Source organism: Erigeron canadensis, chromosome 8 (genome assembly GCF_010389155.1).
Source record: "Erigeron canadensis isolate Cc75 chromosome 8, C_canadensis_v1, whole genome shotgun sequence".
NCBI lineage: Eukaryota > Viridiplantae > Streptophyta > Magnoliopsida > Asterales > Asteraceae > Erigeron > Erigeron canadensis.
In genome coordinates, this window is record NC_057768.1 from 23298405 (window position 1) to 23314067 (window position 15663).

General features: G+C 35.3%; 2 protein-coding genes across 2 annotated transcripts; one reads left to right on the forward strand and one right to left on the reverse strand.

Annotated features, from left to right (window-relative positions):
- Positions 1-212: 212 nt before the first annotated feature.
- LOC122578328 lies at positions 213-9223 on the reverse strand. Its single transcript, XM_043750266.1, has 9 exons — positions 9014-9223; positions 8524-8708; positions 5602-5783; positions 3384-3668; positions 3238-3296; positions 3084-3120; positions 2920-2991; positions 2145-2469; positions 213-791 (listed from the first exon to the last, which is right to left on the reverse strand). The coding sequence occupies exons 1-9, from the start codon at positions 9111-9113 to the stop codon at positions 426-428; spliced, it is 1611 nt and encodes a 536-aa protein (XP_043606201.1). The 5' UTR covers positions 9114-9223; the 3' UTR covers positions 213-425.
- A 3398-nt stretch (positions 9224-12621) lies between these two features.
- On the forward strand, positions 12622-15115 carry LOC122610448. Its single transcript, XM_043783439.1, has 3 exons — positions 12622-13072; positions 13238-14091; positions 14219-15115. Exons 1-3 carry the CDS (start codon positions 12622-12624, stop codon positions 14792-14794), a joined length of 1881 nt encoding a protein of 626 aa, XP_043639374.1. The 3' UTR covers positions 14795-15115.
- The last annotated feature ends 548 nt before the right edge of the window (positions 15116-15663 follow it).

Sequence of the window (15663 nt, forward strand, 5' to 3'; positions counted from 1 at the left end):
CTTAAACCCAACCAAATCGAATGAGCTCGTGAAATGAATCAAAAATCAAGTTTCTGCTTGGTTATATATTTCAAGTTACTTTGATCACCGCAACCAAAATCAGCTTGTAAGACGCTTTTTTGTCTAGCTCAAAACCCTACTATTTCCGTACCATCACTTTCTTAAAACACATCGTTAACGAACGGAAAAATAAAAAGATCAAAGAATCTACGTATACCAAACATCATCTAGGCTCATCTATTAATAATAAACAATCACAAACTGAGATAGATCCAAAGATCATAGCAAAGCATAACGCTGAACGTATACACTACCAACTATTCTCAGAGTAAATACAACAATGGAGAACGAATGTCGAGTAACACAATCACATTCTCTCCAAAGCCATCAAAACTATTCACACTCTCCTCCGCATGCAGCAATCTTCACGTACCCTTATGATCATCTGTTCTTGCAATGAGTATTTTGGTGTAGACACGATGCCTTCTCTCTCTTCCATAAATAACCCAAAAAACAAGAGACAACAACACTGCCATTGAAACCATCAACAGCCCGATGTAAATCCAGTTGCTATATCGCCGAAGACCAGGACAGTAGACCCGTGAGATGTCACTAAAAGTCTTTCTGACAAATGTGCAATCTTGGAGTTCTACCAGAAAAGGCCCATATAGGTACAGCCCATAGCTTAGTTTTATTCCGGCTGACATTTGACTATAGAAATCAGGAGTTAGGCGGCCGGTAGTGGTGCAGATCCCGCTAGGTGAAACTTGACACACAAACTGACTGTAGACCTGCAACCAATCAAAAATGTGTAACTAAAAGATAGCATAAAGGTGGCATCAGGACGGGTAATGGGTTCCAGCTGAAGTAGCCGACTCTTGCTATTGTTCAAACTAAAAGACACATTTTTTTACTTTCTTATTAGAATGATTTGTAAGAGTTATGCCTTGTGAATACACTTGGAGCAACTTTAAAACCCATTAGACCCTTTCTTTATTCATATTCTATCAATTTTCTTGAATTGACCTATTAGAGAGTTTTACCAAATGGGTTGGAACCTCCCCTCTATATTTTATGATTAAAGATCAAATTTACTTTCTTAAGAAACAGTTGTACCCTAACAATTTATACTTTGATGCTGAAGAAAGAATGATAATATAAATTCTTTAGATAAACCGTGATGGGAGTCGATGTGCAACTAAGGGAAGCTTAACTTTCTTGGGAAACAGTTGATAGCCATAGTCAACATCATTATAAGTAATATGGCATAAATATTTGAACTTGTATCAACTACTAAGCATTAACAATAAAGGGACATTAGTTTTGATCTCAGTAGTCAAAATGCAGCTTTTGGTTCCGAAATGAGAGAATATATTCTACAGCAGTCCAGATCGTGTTATCAAGCATAATCATAAGAGAAATGATTAAAAGAATACATTTCAGGATCAAATTATTAACTTTCAACTTCCAAATTTCCAGAGAACTTATCATTTTAGAGGCAAGAAAGGGAAACACATTGCAGTCTATAATAAATTCTAGGACCAAAGAACATACAGGTGAGATCTATAACCTATAAATAGAGGAACACTAGCTTTGGCCTACAAAGTCGATGCACGTTACTGTGAGTGCAATATATGATGATGCATTCTTAAGAGTATAGAGGAAATCTAGGAAAAAAAAACTGCAACTATGACAAAGATAGTAGCTAGTGACATAACAACTGAAGCCGGAAGATGAAAGCCTTTTGAGATCATGTTTTCCAATTTAAAGGTCGTACTTAATATTTCAGATATAAAATAGACAGCATGTAACCATGCTAAGCTTCATCACAACTGATATTAATTGCAATAGATGGGCCTGAACTTCTGAAATCACATGTCTAATTATTGTGAGCTATGACTAAAAAAGTCAGGACACAGATTGCTTTAATTTGAACGAAATTAGTAAATTATAACATGGAAACCCGAAAGTAGAGGTGGCAATTTCAATCCATATAAATGGCAGGAGTGAGGTTCACTTGGCTCCTAACTTGGGATAATGAGAAAAAGAGTCAGCTGACACATTTTGGCTAGTGTTTGAACTGCCTACTGTTCCATCTTTACACGAGTTACAAATATAGAGAAATCTCACAAAGATTATCATACCTGTGTGGCATTGTTCAAGGACACTTCTTTTGGGTCACATGCTCGATCACTGAAGTCTGGTCTGAATGGATTGCAGAGAAGCGGCATCAATGGCCCAGACTGATTGAAAAACAAAGGCGTGAAATTTGGGGCGAAGTTAATATTAGTGACATTAGTGATGACTTGGTTGATCACATTAACAAGTTGAGAGGTGACTTCTTTGCTCCTCATTGAAGTTTCTTGAGCTGTAGCGTTGTCTACACAAGGGAGAATGTCGTCTAACGCCGTATGTGCAGTTGGGTTAGCAACCCACTGGTTCATCGACACACAAGTGTCTGCAGTCACACTAAGAAATCACAGCAAGAATATTGTTAGTGGTAGATATCAACCATACGCTAATTTTGTGAATCAGGTTTAACCGAATAGTAGACCTTCGTAGGGGGTGTTTCGATGTGTTTTGCAACTGAATGGGTGATAATAATCACAATAGTTTTAGGTATGGGACTGAATATTCAAAAACCCTCTAATTTTCTATTAAATAATAGTAAGCATTTTACCTATTTCTAAACCAAAATATTCTGATTGACATTTGAAAAACTGAGTAGTTCTGGACAAAATGTAAAAACGTAACTGCACTAAAAATGATCACACTAAGCATTTTATACCCAAAATTGCTCAATTACAGTGACTTATGGTCCACCAAAAAGACCCTTATAACTCTATCCAAAACTAAAGCACAAAGGGCCCATCTTGCTAGCTAATCAGTAGTTCATTATAAAAAAAAATGAAAACTTACTTGTGCAGCACAAGGAACACGCCAGCCAATATAAATGTTCCGGTCACAAGAATCCATCCAAAAATCACCAAGCTGCAACGGTTCAAAAAGGGGAACTTATTTCAGAAAAGAAACGAAATATGACATAAATAACATCATTGTAAAACATCAAATATCATACTCACGTGTAAACCATTGATTGCATGCCAAAGAGTGAAAACACTGCAAGAAAACATAAGAATTGAAGACTTGATATGAGAAAAATGAACAAAAAAAATAAAAAAATAAAAAATTAAAAAGATTCATGCAATGTATAGCAAAGGAATGAAGAAAGCGTACAGAACCCCAAGAATGTCAAGAAGAGCATCACAGCTGAGAGAATAATCAGAGCCAACCTCCTGTATAAAAAACATAAACTTTACTATTCTGTGAAACATTTGTTACTTACATTATATTGTTTTCATACTTTCGAGCCAGTAACTCACACGGCATTTAAGACACGGTGTATGTCTTCTTTATTATCTTCAGTTCGATCAGAAAGAGCATAAGATGATGTGTTCAGCTTCACTTGTATCTCATCAATATCTGATTGGACTTGAACTGGCAAAAACACCTGGGCTACCCCTATTTTCTTTGCAGCAGCAAGATCGTCAGACAAACTCCTTAGCTTTTCTGCAGTTGTATTTGCCTGATCTACAACATATTCTAATGTTTTTGTTGTACTGTGATGGAATTTCCCTTGCCCCGTGTATAAAACAACACATCCAACACTGAAAAAATCCAAGGAGAGCCGTTATTATTAATGTTATCTTTAAATTGTGAATAGGAGTCAAGAGATACAAGATCAGCAATAACAACGTTCAAAAAGGACTTTTGAACCATCAACATTCTTGACTTTTTGGTCATTCTTAAAGAAAAAGCATAGTTGTCAAAAGCGAAGGCGACCTCAAAGCGCAAAGACCCCAAATAGGGCGAAGGCGAGAGATGCAAAAAAAGTGCACGCCCGGAAAAACAAAAGCGCACTAAGTAAATAAATAATATTTATTATAGTGAAAAGTAATAGTAAAAAAAATCAGATGTCAGTTATAAAATCAAATATCATTCAAAAAATATATACTTTTCAACCAAAAACTTCAAATTATTAGACAATTATAAACATATATAAAAAAAAACATAACTTTTCCTTCCCCCCATTTTATATTTTCACTATCTTCTTTTATCTTCTTAAAAGACTATGGTCACTCATTTTGGACGGAAAACATTAGATCTAGCCCGATTTGGCCAGATCTTGAATGATTTGGTCGAATGTTCACCCATTTGACCATTTTGGCCATCGTTGACCACCACAGTATACCGTCGTTGACCCCCTTTTTCATAGTCGACTTGGGCCTAGAGTTTCAGGCGCTGGAGGTGCGCCTCGCCCGCCTTTTGCGCCTAGGCGCAAGAGGCGCTCGCCTTTAACAACACTGAGAAAAAGACAGGGAAACTTTTTGCAAGAGGTGTGAAGTATGGACTATCACATTTTACATATCCTAAACTTGTTAAGGATCTTAGACAATTCAGTATTTCTTTTTTGACTTTCAAAAATTCTCATCTGTTTGGAACAAAAACCAAACAGGGTTGAAAAGCTGATTATTTGATAATAAGTCGAGATAAGATTTGACGAATTATATAAAATGAGAAATAAAAATCTAAAAGTGTAACTTGTTATCTATGTTTACTAGAGACCACGTGACACATGATAATTCTTTTATTTGGATAGGGTTATACTCAAACTCACACGAGTGTAACAAATAACGCTTACGGTTGAGTAATTCACAATTTCAGTAATTTGTTTATTTTATATATATCTGATGCATGAATTATGAAATCACTAGTATTTTTTCATCTTATGAAATAAGAAGTCAAATAAAAAGGTAACAGTCAATCTGTTTAGCCTGATTAAATCATTGGTCAGCCACAATTCATTAACTAATGTAGTTGATCATAAGTCAAACCAGATGATAAGCCGGTCTGACTTGGGTCCTCATTGACAGATTGGGTATATATAGAACTAATATATATACATATACATACACAAATATGAATTTATGAACAAGCAAATCTCGGATCAAATGGTTAACATCCTTGCCTCTGGAGACAAAGATCAAGGGTCGATCCTTACTCCTTGCAAGGCCGGAGGTACTTTTTAACATGGGGCGGAACTAGGAAGAAACCTCTGTACCTCATGTGGGAGTAAGGTTGTCTATATCTCATCCTCCATCCATACACCGTTGAAGACGGTATTGGGACCCTAAATGTGTGTGTGTGTGTGCCTGTGTGTATTAATATAAACATCCAGTGACCTGCATGCTCGTATGCCTATATACGTATAGGACCAATAGGGGTGGTCCGGGTGGATCAGGCATCGTCAAAAAGAATCAAAAATGTTGTCACTGATGCACAAAACGAGTTTTTGACGCAAATTATGATTTTGATATAAATGGAAATAGAATCAAAAACTTGTCTAAAAATATTTTATTGCTTTTAGTTTCTTTTTGGAAAAACGCATCTTGTGCAATTAAATAGAACTGGAGAAATTGAAAACATAAAACTATTCAAACAGAAAATAAAATTTATGCCAGTTCACAAATTGATACCTTTTTACTTGGTGATTGACACACATACACATATAAATAGATAGAAAGGGAGGAAGAGGCATACATTGCAACGATGGTGAAGAGGACGAGGAGGATAAGAGAGAGCGCATAGGCCATTCTGGAATAGCCATACGGTTCTCGTGCACAACAGCAATAGCAGAGACAAATCATCGACAAGCACAACCCAAAGAACACGAACCAGGCAGCAGCCATAGCAAAGAATGGTACAGCAGTAAATGCCACAGACTGCATTGAGTATTTTTGTCATGATTACAACTTCAAGAGCAAAGTAGCATAAATATGTATAAGAGATTTTATATTTAAAGAGGTGGTAAATTCAATCCATCTACTTATAAAAGGTCTGATTTACCTTTTACTAAGATCAATGTAGTTGTATGTAAACCCTTCGAATGGAACATACTGATCAAAAGGGTTGAAACTTGAAAGTCGACTAAGATTAATAATGTAAGATACAGTTTCTGTAATCAGAACTAAAGCACTACTTGATTGCAAAAACCAGGATAAAATGTGTTTCAGGTAAACCCTTTCAACCCAATCTCTTGACACATTACCCAACCCAACCCAAACATTTCTACCACATCCAACCATGAAAATATAATGCTCCACCTATCCCACAAAAATAATTCTCTTTTCAATATGTGCCAAAAATTTGTACAGTCATTAATGCTCAATAGATTAATCAGCACAATTGTATGTCCATGTCCAACATTGCAACTTCAAATTTCAAACCTAGTGTTTTCTAAGTTAAGAACTTAGATCGATAATTATAGCATTTTAAATCAAAACGCTTTTGATTTTTATATGATACTATTGTTACAGACATTGATATATAATAAATTATTTCTCTAGAGCAAAAAATAATATGTAACAATGCTGAAGTCAACACTCAACACTAATCTGCCTGACTTAGAAAAGACAAAACTTAACTCTCTCTTTGCGAATGGAAGAGCGAAAGAATGAAGAATCTTTAGTTTTTAAAATATATATACGTCTTAGTTCTATACACACACAGAGTATAAGATCATAAATTACACTAAATATTTCATAATATTCATTTTAACAATTATGCTCAAAACAAGGATTATGAGCCCAAAAAACAGAATAATTGTCATTGGATGTCAATGGTGGCAATTAGAACATATCCATGTGCTATAGAACGAATAAATCAATAATTAAATGATATACATAATAAATGTATCATAAATTAACATTATATTGAGAAACAAAGATTCTTCAATAACGTAATTATGCCCACATGTTGGATTAAAAAATCATCAGTCTAATAGCAAAGATATGGACCAAAGTTTCATATCTTGTCTTTTACTCAAAGTCCCTTTATGAAATGCTAGCTAAAAGAGAAATTCAATAATGCAATAGCTGTCCTGTAAACTTTATATTAAAAATATACAATCGACATGATCTGTTTGCGTGTTGATATATAAATTAATGTTCATTAGTATGTGGTATTGATAATACTTTCTCAAAACTTATATAATATAGTATGAAACTTTCAAAACTATCAAACACCCTTTTTTAATTCAAACGTTGACTTCTAAAACATAAAAGATTCTCCAATTCACACGCATTTTAAATAGAAATAAACTTGGAAATAATAAGAATAAGAATACTGAATACTGTATGTGAGTTAATTTTAATAATGTGACATTCTTTGAACAGATATATTTAGTCCTCACATTCCACTCTTCCAGAAATAAAACTCTCAAATTTAATGTACTGGATTTTAGATATTACTAGTAAACGATAAGTTTTAAAATTGCAAAATACTGCCATGAAAAAAAGATGATCTGTTTTTTTCCCTACCAAACGTAAAATGTAATGTTTTACTTGGAAATTGGAATTAAACCTTTGGAGGGAGCAGTGTTTTTCGCAATGAGACATAAATAAAATCTATATTTAAGACCAATTATTCAAAGCTAGTGTACTTGTTTCCAACTAGTTTTTGACCCCATGGGTGCCATATAGGGCCACAGTCAAAAGTTTTTCCTCACCCACCTGTAGGCTCATTTGGGTTTCTTGTATGCTGGTCCATATAATAAAAAGCGTAATGTTATATTGTCTTGAAAATACTTCTTTTCCTCTATATTAGTAAAATGTTTCCTCCATTTATTCATATATTTAGTAAGGGAGCACATACATATATTACATTTTTTTATGATACCACAACATACAACTATTATAATACATAGTACAAGTATATAATGCACAGTAGTGATAGATATATCAAAAGTTGTGGTGCCTTTATCAATTCTCATTGAGTAAGAAACTTTTTGCCACAAAATAAATTTCTCCCAAAAAGAAAAGCTAAAGGGGGCAAATTTTCAAATTTCAAATTCTGGCCTCCAGATAGGATGTTAAGTCACAAGTCACTATCACAACATTCATTGAGATTTAAGATCTCCTAACATATAGAAATTAGAAAATAATTATCATGATTCAAATAAAATCTAGATTTTCCTATTTAGGTCTTACTTTTTACTGCAACATAATGATCAATGTATGCTTTTTAATCAACTTTTTCACTGTTATCTTTATGTGGTTTGTAAATAAATTAATGTTTTTTCTTAAAAAATCCACATGATTTCTGAGTTTTTTCTTTTCCTTTTCCAATACTTAATTCATAACTTAATGTCTTTTTCATTTTATCATTAAACCTCTTTTTCCAGATAATTTATGTGGGTTTCTTTTCACTTCTTTAATCCAAATAAATTCGTGAAGCAAAATTCCAAAAAATAAATCATATTACACCCATTTCCAAACTGTTTCCTGGCCACCCCGGACTTCTAAAACTACATAAAAGAATACGGGTAATCGGGTTATGAGACGAATTATGGACCTAACCGGTATATGTGACTGTTTCCGAACCATTTCCCTGGCCACTACTAAATATAAAGAAAACTAAAACATAAATTATAAAAAAATAAAATAAAATTTTAAGAAAACTTACAGCCCAATAGTGGCGCTCACTAATGTTCCATCCTCCTCTATACTTCTTAAATCCATCAAGGGGATCTCTCCTTGTTGTTCTTTTCTGAGCCAACACCAGTGATGAATTCAAAACATCTTCTTCAACAAGTAACCTTTTCGCCCCTAAACTTTCCATTAATTCATACTTAACCCCTTCACTTTCCGCTGCAAAAATACAACAACAAAACTCAATATGTAAAACCCTACAACAAATTTCATCCAAAACCCAGAAAAAAATTAACAGAAACTCAACAAATTTAATATCAATTTTTTTCGCCCCAACTTTCCATTAATTCCATATTTACCCCCCTTGATTTCCCCCTGCATAAAAACTCGAGATTTAAGACCCTACAACAAATTTTAACAGAAACCCAGAAAAATATAACACAAAATAAGACAAAACTTTATGAATTTACTAAAACCCATATAAAAAGTTTGAACCTTTTTTGGTTGGATCACAAAGAAAGTACCTGAAATAGATGTTTTGTGGGAGGAAAAATAGGGTTCTCCATTAGAGAGAATGAAGAACAGGGCAAAAAGAAGAAGAAAAGCATATGAAGTTGATTGCATTGTGTGATTTTTTAATCAATTATTACAAGAAATTTATATTATGCAATAAGAATATTTTTTTGTGTTCGGTGGAAATTTTGGGAGGATTTGAAAAGTGAGTAAAAAAACAGAGTGAAAGAGAAAAGGAAATTGCGGAAAAAGAACCGCTTGATATGCAAAAGGGGTTTATGACAACTAATAAGTGAATAATTAAAAAAAGAAAAAAAAGTTAATTTTGATTGAAACGTTAATTTGAAGAAAATTCTAAATTTAGTACTACGTAATAAAAGAGAGTTTATACAATCAAATTTGGTTGTATTTTTGTAAAAGTAAAGTAAAATAATGTGATTGATTTGGTAAGATTATAAACATGATTAATAATTTGATGTTGACATATAAAATCAACGAAGTCGGATAAACGGTTAACACCATTTCTTCTTGCGACATAAGTCAAGAGTATCAATCATATTTCTTGCAAAGCTTTAGGTTTTTTTTATTTTGGATTGAATTCATGGAGCAGTCTTTTCGTACTGTCATGGTAGGAGTAAAGATATCTAACATTTTAAACCCCCTAAGAGTAGTACAATACATTTCCATACCATTTGTCCATTTTTCTTTACCGATACAAAAATAATTTATGCATTTACTTTTTCTTACAAATGATTTTATCGAAAATCTCTTACAACTAATACTACAACAATAAAAAAAAATAAAACTTAAATATATTAAACATCATCAAATTCGTGGCAGTTCGTCAATGCAATCATAGGCCATGAGTAATGTTCGCCCTCATTATTTAATATAAGAAAAAGATGGCATGATGCAGAAAGAAACATATATTCATAACAAGAACATTATAGAAAGAATAGATGTGACTTTAACTTTTCTTCTTTAAATCTTAGAAAATCATATACGTTTGGTGAGGTTGTGTCGTTAAAAAATTTATCAAGAAAATCTTGTGAGACAATCAAGAGAAAAAAGAATATAACACATATTTTCTCCCTCGTGATTATATTACTTGAGATCCTAAAATTGATGAAATCGGATGTCACGCATGCTTCTTAAATTATGAGATAAGAAATGTACGTCTTGGTTAATAAATCTTTTAAATATCACGCTTCAGTGAGCTTGTTTGAAAAATGGCATATCGAGTTATCGACTAGTTAACATATATCCAACATAGTATATATATGATATATCTATCTACAAAATCAACTAAACCTATTTAACGTGTTGATGAAAAAATAATTATTTTGGTAAATCCAACATTATGATATATTTCATATCTGTATAAGGTGAACTATTCAACTATTATATATCATGATGGTCAAAATAATTAATTGGTATCCGATTGATAATTAAACTTATAAGTCAAAATCCATTATCAACTTGCATAGGTTACGCCACCTCTCTATTTAAATTTAAAATCAACAATGAAGATAAAGAAAGTCTAACATATAATAATACCGTAGTAATTGGAACATAGAAACTCATATTTATGATTGTTTAGTATGTATAAAACTAAACTAATAGACTAGCTAGATGATTTTTTATTTTTTGTATTTTTTATCTTTTTGAAGGACAAACTATTACATAACACAAATATCAACATAGGAATATATTTTATTACTAGTCTTGGGTCCGTTTGATTAACAGATTATTCTAAATCTTATGATGTTTAAGCAAGTATATAGGCTTAAGTTCTAAAGAGTTAATCTAGCTTAGGAAGGGTTGAAAGGTTGCGTAAGGCTTGTTGACGGTTCCCAACTGGTGTGAGATTAGTGAGATAATCGCACGCCACCAAGCTTATATGAGAGTGTTTGTGTGTGTTTCATTCTGCCTTGAACGAGATTCATGGCAAGGTATTTATAGGGCCTAAGGAAGGATCTAGACCCGGTCCCAAATCCATGACGCCATGGATGCAGGAAGCCGTTGAGTGGTGCGTCGTCTAGTGTAATGCAGTACTGAGGGTGTGCCAGATATATAGACGTCATGATATTGTCGTAGTCTATGGATGTGTATAGACGTCATGATATTGTCGTAGTCTATGGATTAGACTCCATAGCCTAAAGGGTGGTAGCCTAAGTAAGTCGTAGCCTACTTAGCCGATAGCCTAAGACTCCATAGCCTATAGGGTGATAGCCTAAGTAAGCCGTAGCCTACTTAGCCGGTAGCCTAAGTAGGCGGTAGCCTAAGGATTACGTCAACTAAATCTTTGCTAAAAGTATAGCCGTGGGTATACGTTATCAAGCCCCCCAGCCTAGCACTTGTGAGCTTGTAAAGTGTTGGGCTAAGAATTCATTTACAAATCTAAAAAATTTGAATCTCATAAGATTGGTCATGGCCGAAGGGTGTTAATATGGCCGTAGGCTGTATTTAAATTAGTCGTGACCCATTAGATAGATTTTGGCCGTAGCCTTATCCAAATTTTATTTTGGACGTAGCCTTAATATTGTTATGGTCGTGGCTCCTTAAATGGGTTGTGGTGATAGGATATTAAATTATTGTTTTAATATAATTGATATAAATAATTCTCATGTGCTAGGGATTTTGTGTGTATGTATTTGGTTTTCTTTGACTTCAAGACCGTAGGGGGTGGTGACACAGTGGGTCCATAGGCTATTAATTTTGCGTATTTGAATATTACTAACTTTTGGATAGTCCATGGAAAATCTAGATATTTTATTTTCTTAAAAAAGGAAGTAGGCTAATGTTTTTTTTAAACATTGTGGGCCTGAACCTAAAGAAGATGTGTCTCAACCTTATTGGCTTGTAGTTTCCATAAACCATAGGGTGTGAGCTGATGTGTATTTATACACTTATTCCCCCCTAAAACAGGGATACAGAAAACTACGAACGCAAACAAAAGATTCGCCAGAGAATATTAGAAAAATTGTGTGCGCGTGGTATAAGTGTGTCCACGCATGGGGAATCAACCTGCTGCTTCATATGTCTTGTCACATGACCCTATTTGTCTGTCTTTCTTATAAATAGGGGTAAGATTAATTTCACACATCTCTTTTCAAATCCAAACAATTGTTTCTCTCATGGGTGAAGAGCCGTAGGGCTCTCTTCTTTTTCATTACTAAAATTTTTTTTTATATATATATATTTTTTTTCTTCGGTCGTAGCCTATTATCGCCTCAAGTGACCGTAGGATATAGCCTACCTCAAGAGTTTCGATCCGTAGGCCACTTGAATCCGTGGGGTGCTCGATCCGTAGCCTATTATTTAACAGGTTTGTCTCATCTTTTGTTTTTAATTATGGGTGGTTGTAAGAAAGATTTAGCCTTACATACATGTAGTATAGACAAGGAAGACATGCTTTGGTTTCTTAAAAAAAATAGGTTTCCTCCTCGTAAGGGTTACATGGTTCCTAGGCCTACGGATACCATTAAAGAGGCTCCACAGGGAAAAATAGGTTTGTACTTTGCCATGTTTGAGGTTGTTAACGTCTGGTTACCTTTTACACCTTTTCTTTCTAAGTGTTCTCCATTATTTTGGATGTCATGTTTCGCAAATTACCACAATGGGAGCCGCCAAGATCGCCATGTTTGAGGCTTGTTGTAGGGCTCGTGATGGGGAGCCTACAATCGAATTGTTTCGTAGATTCTATAAGTTATGTTGTTCCGGGGATTGGTTTTCTATGGAGAGGAGGTCTGAGCCTGGCTTGGGTGAGTGTATTACAGATTACAAAGATTCTTTAAAGGGCTGGAAAAGTAGGTTTTTTTATGTAGATTCATCAATTGTGCTTCCTAGATATTATCAGGCTCTCGAGTTCAAGGATGTTCTTGACACTAAAGGGAAAATGTCTGACCCTGTTCCGTATGATGGTTTTGACGTGGAACTGTATAAGTCCCTGTTGGCATCTAAGGTTGTTTGGAGGACATTGCCAGAGGAGATTCTTTATCTTGCTAGATTAAGTAAGACATGGGCCCATCATCCCGCGGAGCCACTGATCTGGGGCGCGGATGGGAAGGGTATGGATATTTTAGTTTGCTTTACTATGACTAATTGTGTATATTTTAGTTTGCTTTACTATGACTAATTGTGTATAATTCGTAGCAATAACTTGTAAATATGTGCATATTTGTGACATTATATCTTGACTCTATTTCTAATTAAAAGATATCTTTTGATTGCAGTGATGGACTTTACCACTTTTCTGTTAGAAGGTTATGAAAATTCCTCTTATACTCCTGACGTCCCTAAGGGCGAGCGAGTGCCTACTGTTAAGGACTTGGATTATTCTAAAGAGCTTGAAGTACTTTTGGATGATGATGGAGAGCTTCAAGCTATAGATCCTCAGGCAGAAGGGATGGAGGGTGTGAGCAGGTCTCAAACTTTGGGGTTGCCTGCCTGTGCTAGTGATTTTGGACACATATCAAATAAGCAGAAAAAGAAGATTCAAGTGGTAAGCCACTCGGGTCCGAAACGAAAGGGTAAAATAGATAGGGAGACAGTATCTGATCGTCCCAAAGTTAAGAAACCTAAAGTTTTTGAGGGAATAAGGTTGTCTGAGCCGTCTGGTGGAACTTATAGGCTTCGTAGTGATGGCCAAAGTACTTCTGGTTACGGTATGGGGAAAAGTAGGGCTTCCCTGGTCAAGGTATTTGGTTCTAAAGCAGAGAGGACGCTCCCTGGCGAGCTTTCAGATGGAGGAAGGGAGAAAGAGGAAGAAGAAGACGAGGGAGAAGAGGAAGAAGAAGGGGAGAGTGCCACGGGAGGATACTATGCTCCTGATTTCAAAGTTGATTTGCTTCCTGCCATTCCTTCTGTTAAAGATTGGGAGCCTCCAGAAATCCCAGATGTAGATGGTCCTTTTACTTTGACGCTTCCTGGGGTTCCTTATAAGAGTGGTCTGCTCGAGAGGAGTGAGAGGGCGGCTTATGTTTCAGGCGTGGTGATGCCTTCTCGCTGTAAGGAGATGGCTGGTCGCACTACCGATTCCTTCCACGATCACGGTCGTGAGATAGCTATTCAATATATGTCTTGGCAGGTAGATTTTATTTTATTTTTTTATTATTATTATTTATACATACTTGGATATACAAGCTAACCCTTCATTATTTTGGGTTTCTCTTCTTTTTTTTTTTTTTTTTTTTTTTTTTTTTTTTTTTTTGCAGGATGATAATTTTCGCAGGTGGACGATTATGGAAAAGAGCCTAAGTGAAGCAAGGAAACAGGTGACGATGCTAAAGCGCCAGTGTCGCAGATATGAGGATAGAAATGGCACATTTGCATTCGGACACCAGGTTGAAGATCTTAAGACCGAACTTCAGATTGAAAAACAAAGGAACGGTATGGTGGATGCAGAGTTAGACCATGAAAGGGGCAAGATACGGGATTTGGTGAAGTTGGCGGAAGACTGGAAAGAAAAACATGATAACAATCGAAAGAAAATTGAGGAGTTGATGTTGGAGTTTAGTGAGAAAGAGAAGTGTTATCTTGATGAGGTTCGTGAATTAAAAGAGAAAGTAGGTGAGCTTGCTGGTGAGAAGCGGGCTGTGTTGGAGGCTATTCCAGAGTTTGTCCGGAAACTTCATTCTAGCCTTGAATTCAGTTTGGCTATGGCTGAGGTTCAAAAGTTTGCTGTACGTTTGGGTGCTCACCGTAACCTTGAAAAGTTACATGCTAGGAATTCTAAGTTGGACATTACTAAGCATGAGGGGTACAATCCAGGCATTATATCTGAGCTTTAGAGCGCAGGGGAAAAGTTTCGACAGAAGACTTATGCTTACCTTACTCAGCTAGCATCTAGTTCGGGACTCTCGGCAGAAGACCTATTGAAGATTCCGGCTCCGGAAACTACCTCTACTTCGTTTTCAGTTCCAGCTCCATCTACTTCTTAGGCTTTTCTCTTTATTTAGTTTGTTGCCTCTGTTGGTTTTAGACATTTCCTTTATGTTTGTATGTTGCCTCTGTTGGCCTTAGACATTTGTTGGCCTTAGCCATTTCCTTTTGTGTACGCTTCATGCTAACTTTGTGTTGAACAATTTTTATGTTGCTTGCCTTTGTTTTAATGATGTTGTTACCTCTGGTCTTATGCTTTGGATTCCTATCTTGGTAGCTAGAGCGTTGCCAAGATTAGTGGTAGGGTAAGTTCTTTAATTACTTCTTACCTTTATACGAATTGCATGTTTCAATGCCATAGATTAAATTTAGGGCTTATGCACTTCTAGTCCTAGTAGCCGGAGCGTTGCAAGGACTCTATAAAATCTAATTTTTATATATGTATGGTTTTTCGCACTACTAGTCCAAGTAGCCGGAGCGTTGCATGGACTGTATGGAAACCCTTAATATTCATGAAACAGGAAAATAAAAATTTGCTCAAGTGTTGAATGAAATGGAAACCTTTGATTTTCATGATTTTTCTGGGCCTGAGCCGCTTGTACATGTTAGGCCGTGGGCCGTAATGTGAAAAAGTTCAAAACGAATCATTTTAACAATTTGGTAGTGCATATTCAAACATAGCATTTTTTGAGTTGGCCTCCATTCCATGTCCTTGGGAGTTCTTCTCCCGTTGGTGTGGTTAATTTGTAAGATCCATTCCCGCAGGCTTCAGAGACTA

Bases quoted from the DNA above. Each gene is read 5' to 3' on its own strand.
- LOC122578328 (XM_043750266.1), bottom strand. From the start codon at position 9,113: ATGCAATCAACTTCATATGCTTTTCTTCTTCTTTTTGCCCTGTTCTTC. The intron at 2,992-3,083 runs GTGAGTATGATA...GAACCGTTGCAG, and splicing joins ATGCAATCAATGGTTTACAC to CTTGGTGATTTTTGGATGGA. The intron at 2,470-2,919 runs GTAAGTTTTCAT...GTGATTTCTTAG, and splicing joins GTGTTCCTTGTGCTGCACAA to TGTGACTGCAGACACTTGTG.
- LOC122610448 (XM_043783439.1), top strand. From the start codon at position 12,622: ATGGGAGCCGCCAAGATCGCCATGTTTGAGGCTTGTTGTAGGGCTCGT. The intron at 13,073-13,237 runs GTATGGATATTT...TTTTGATTGCAG, and splicing joins CTGGGGCGCGGATGGGAAGG to TGATGGACTTTACCACTTTT. The intron at 14,092-14,218 runs GTAGATTTTATT...TTTTTTTTGCAG, and splicing joins TTCAATATATGTCTTGGCAG to GATGATAATTTTCGCAGGTG.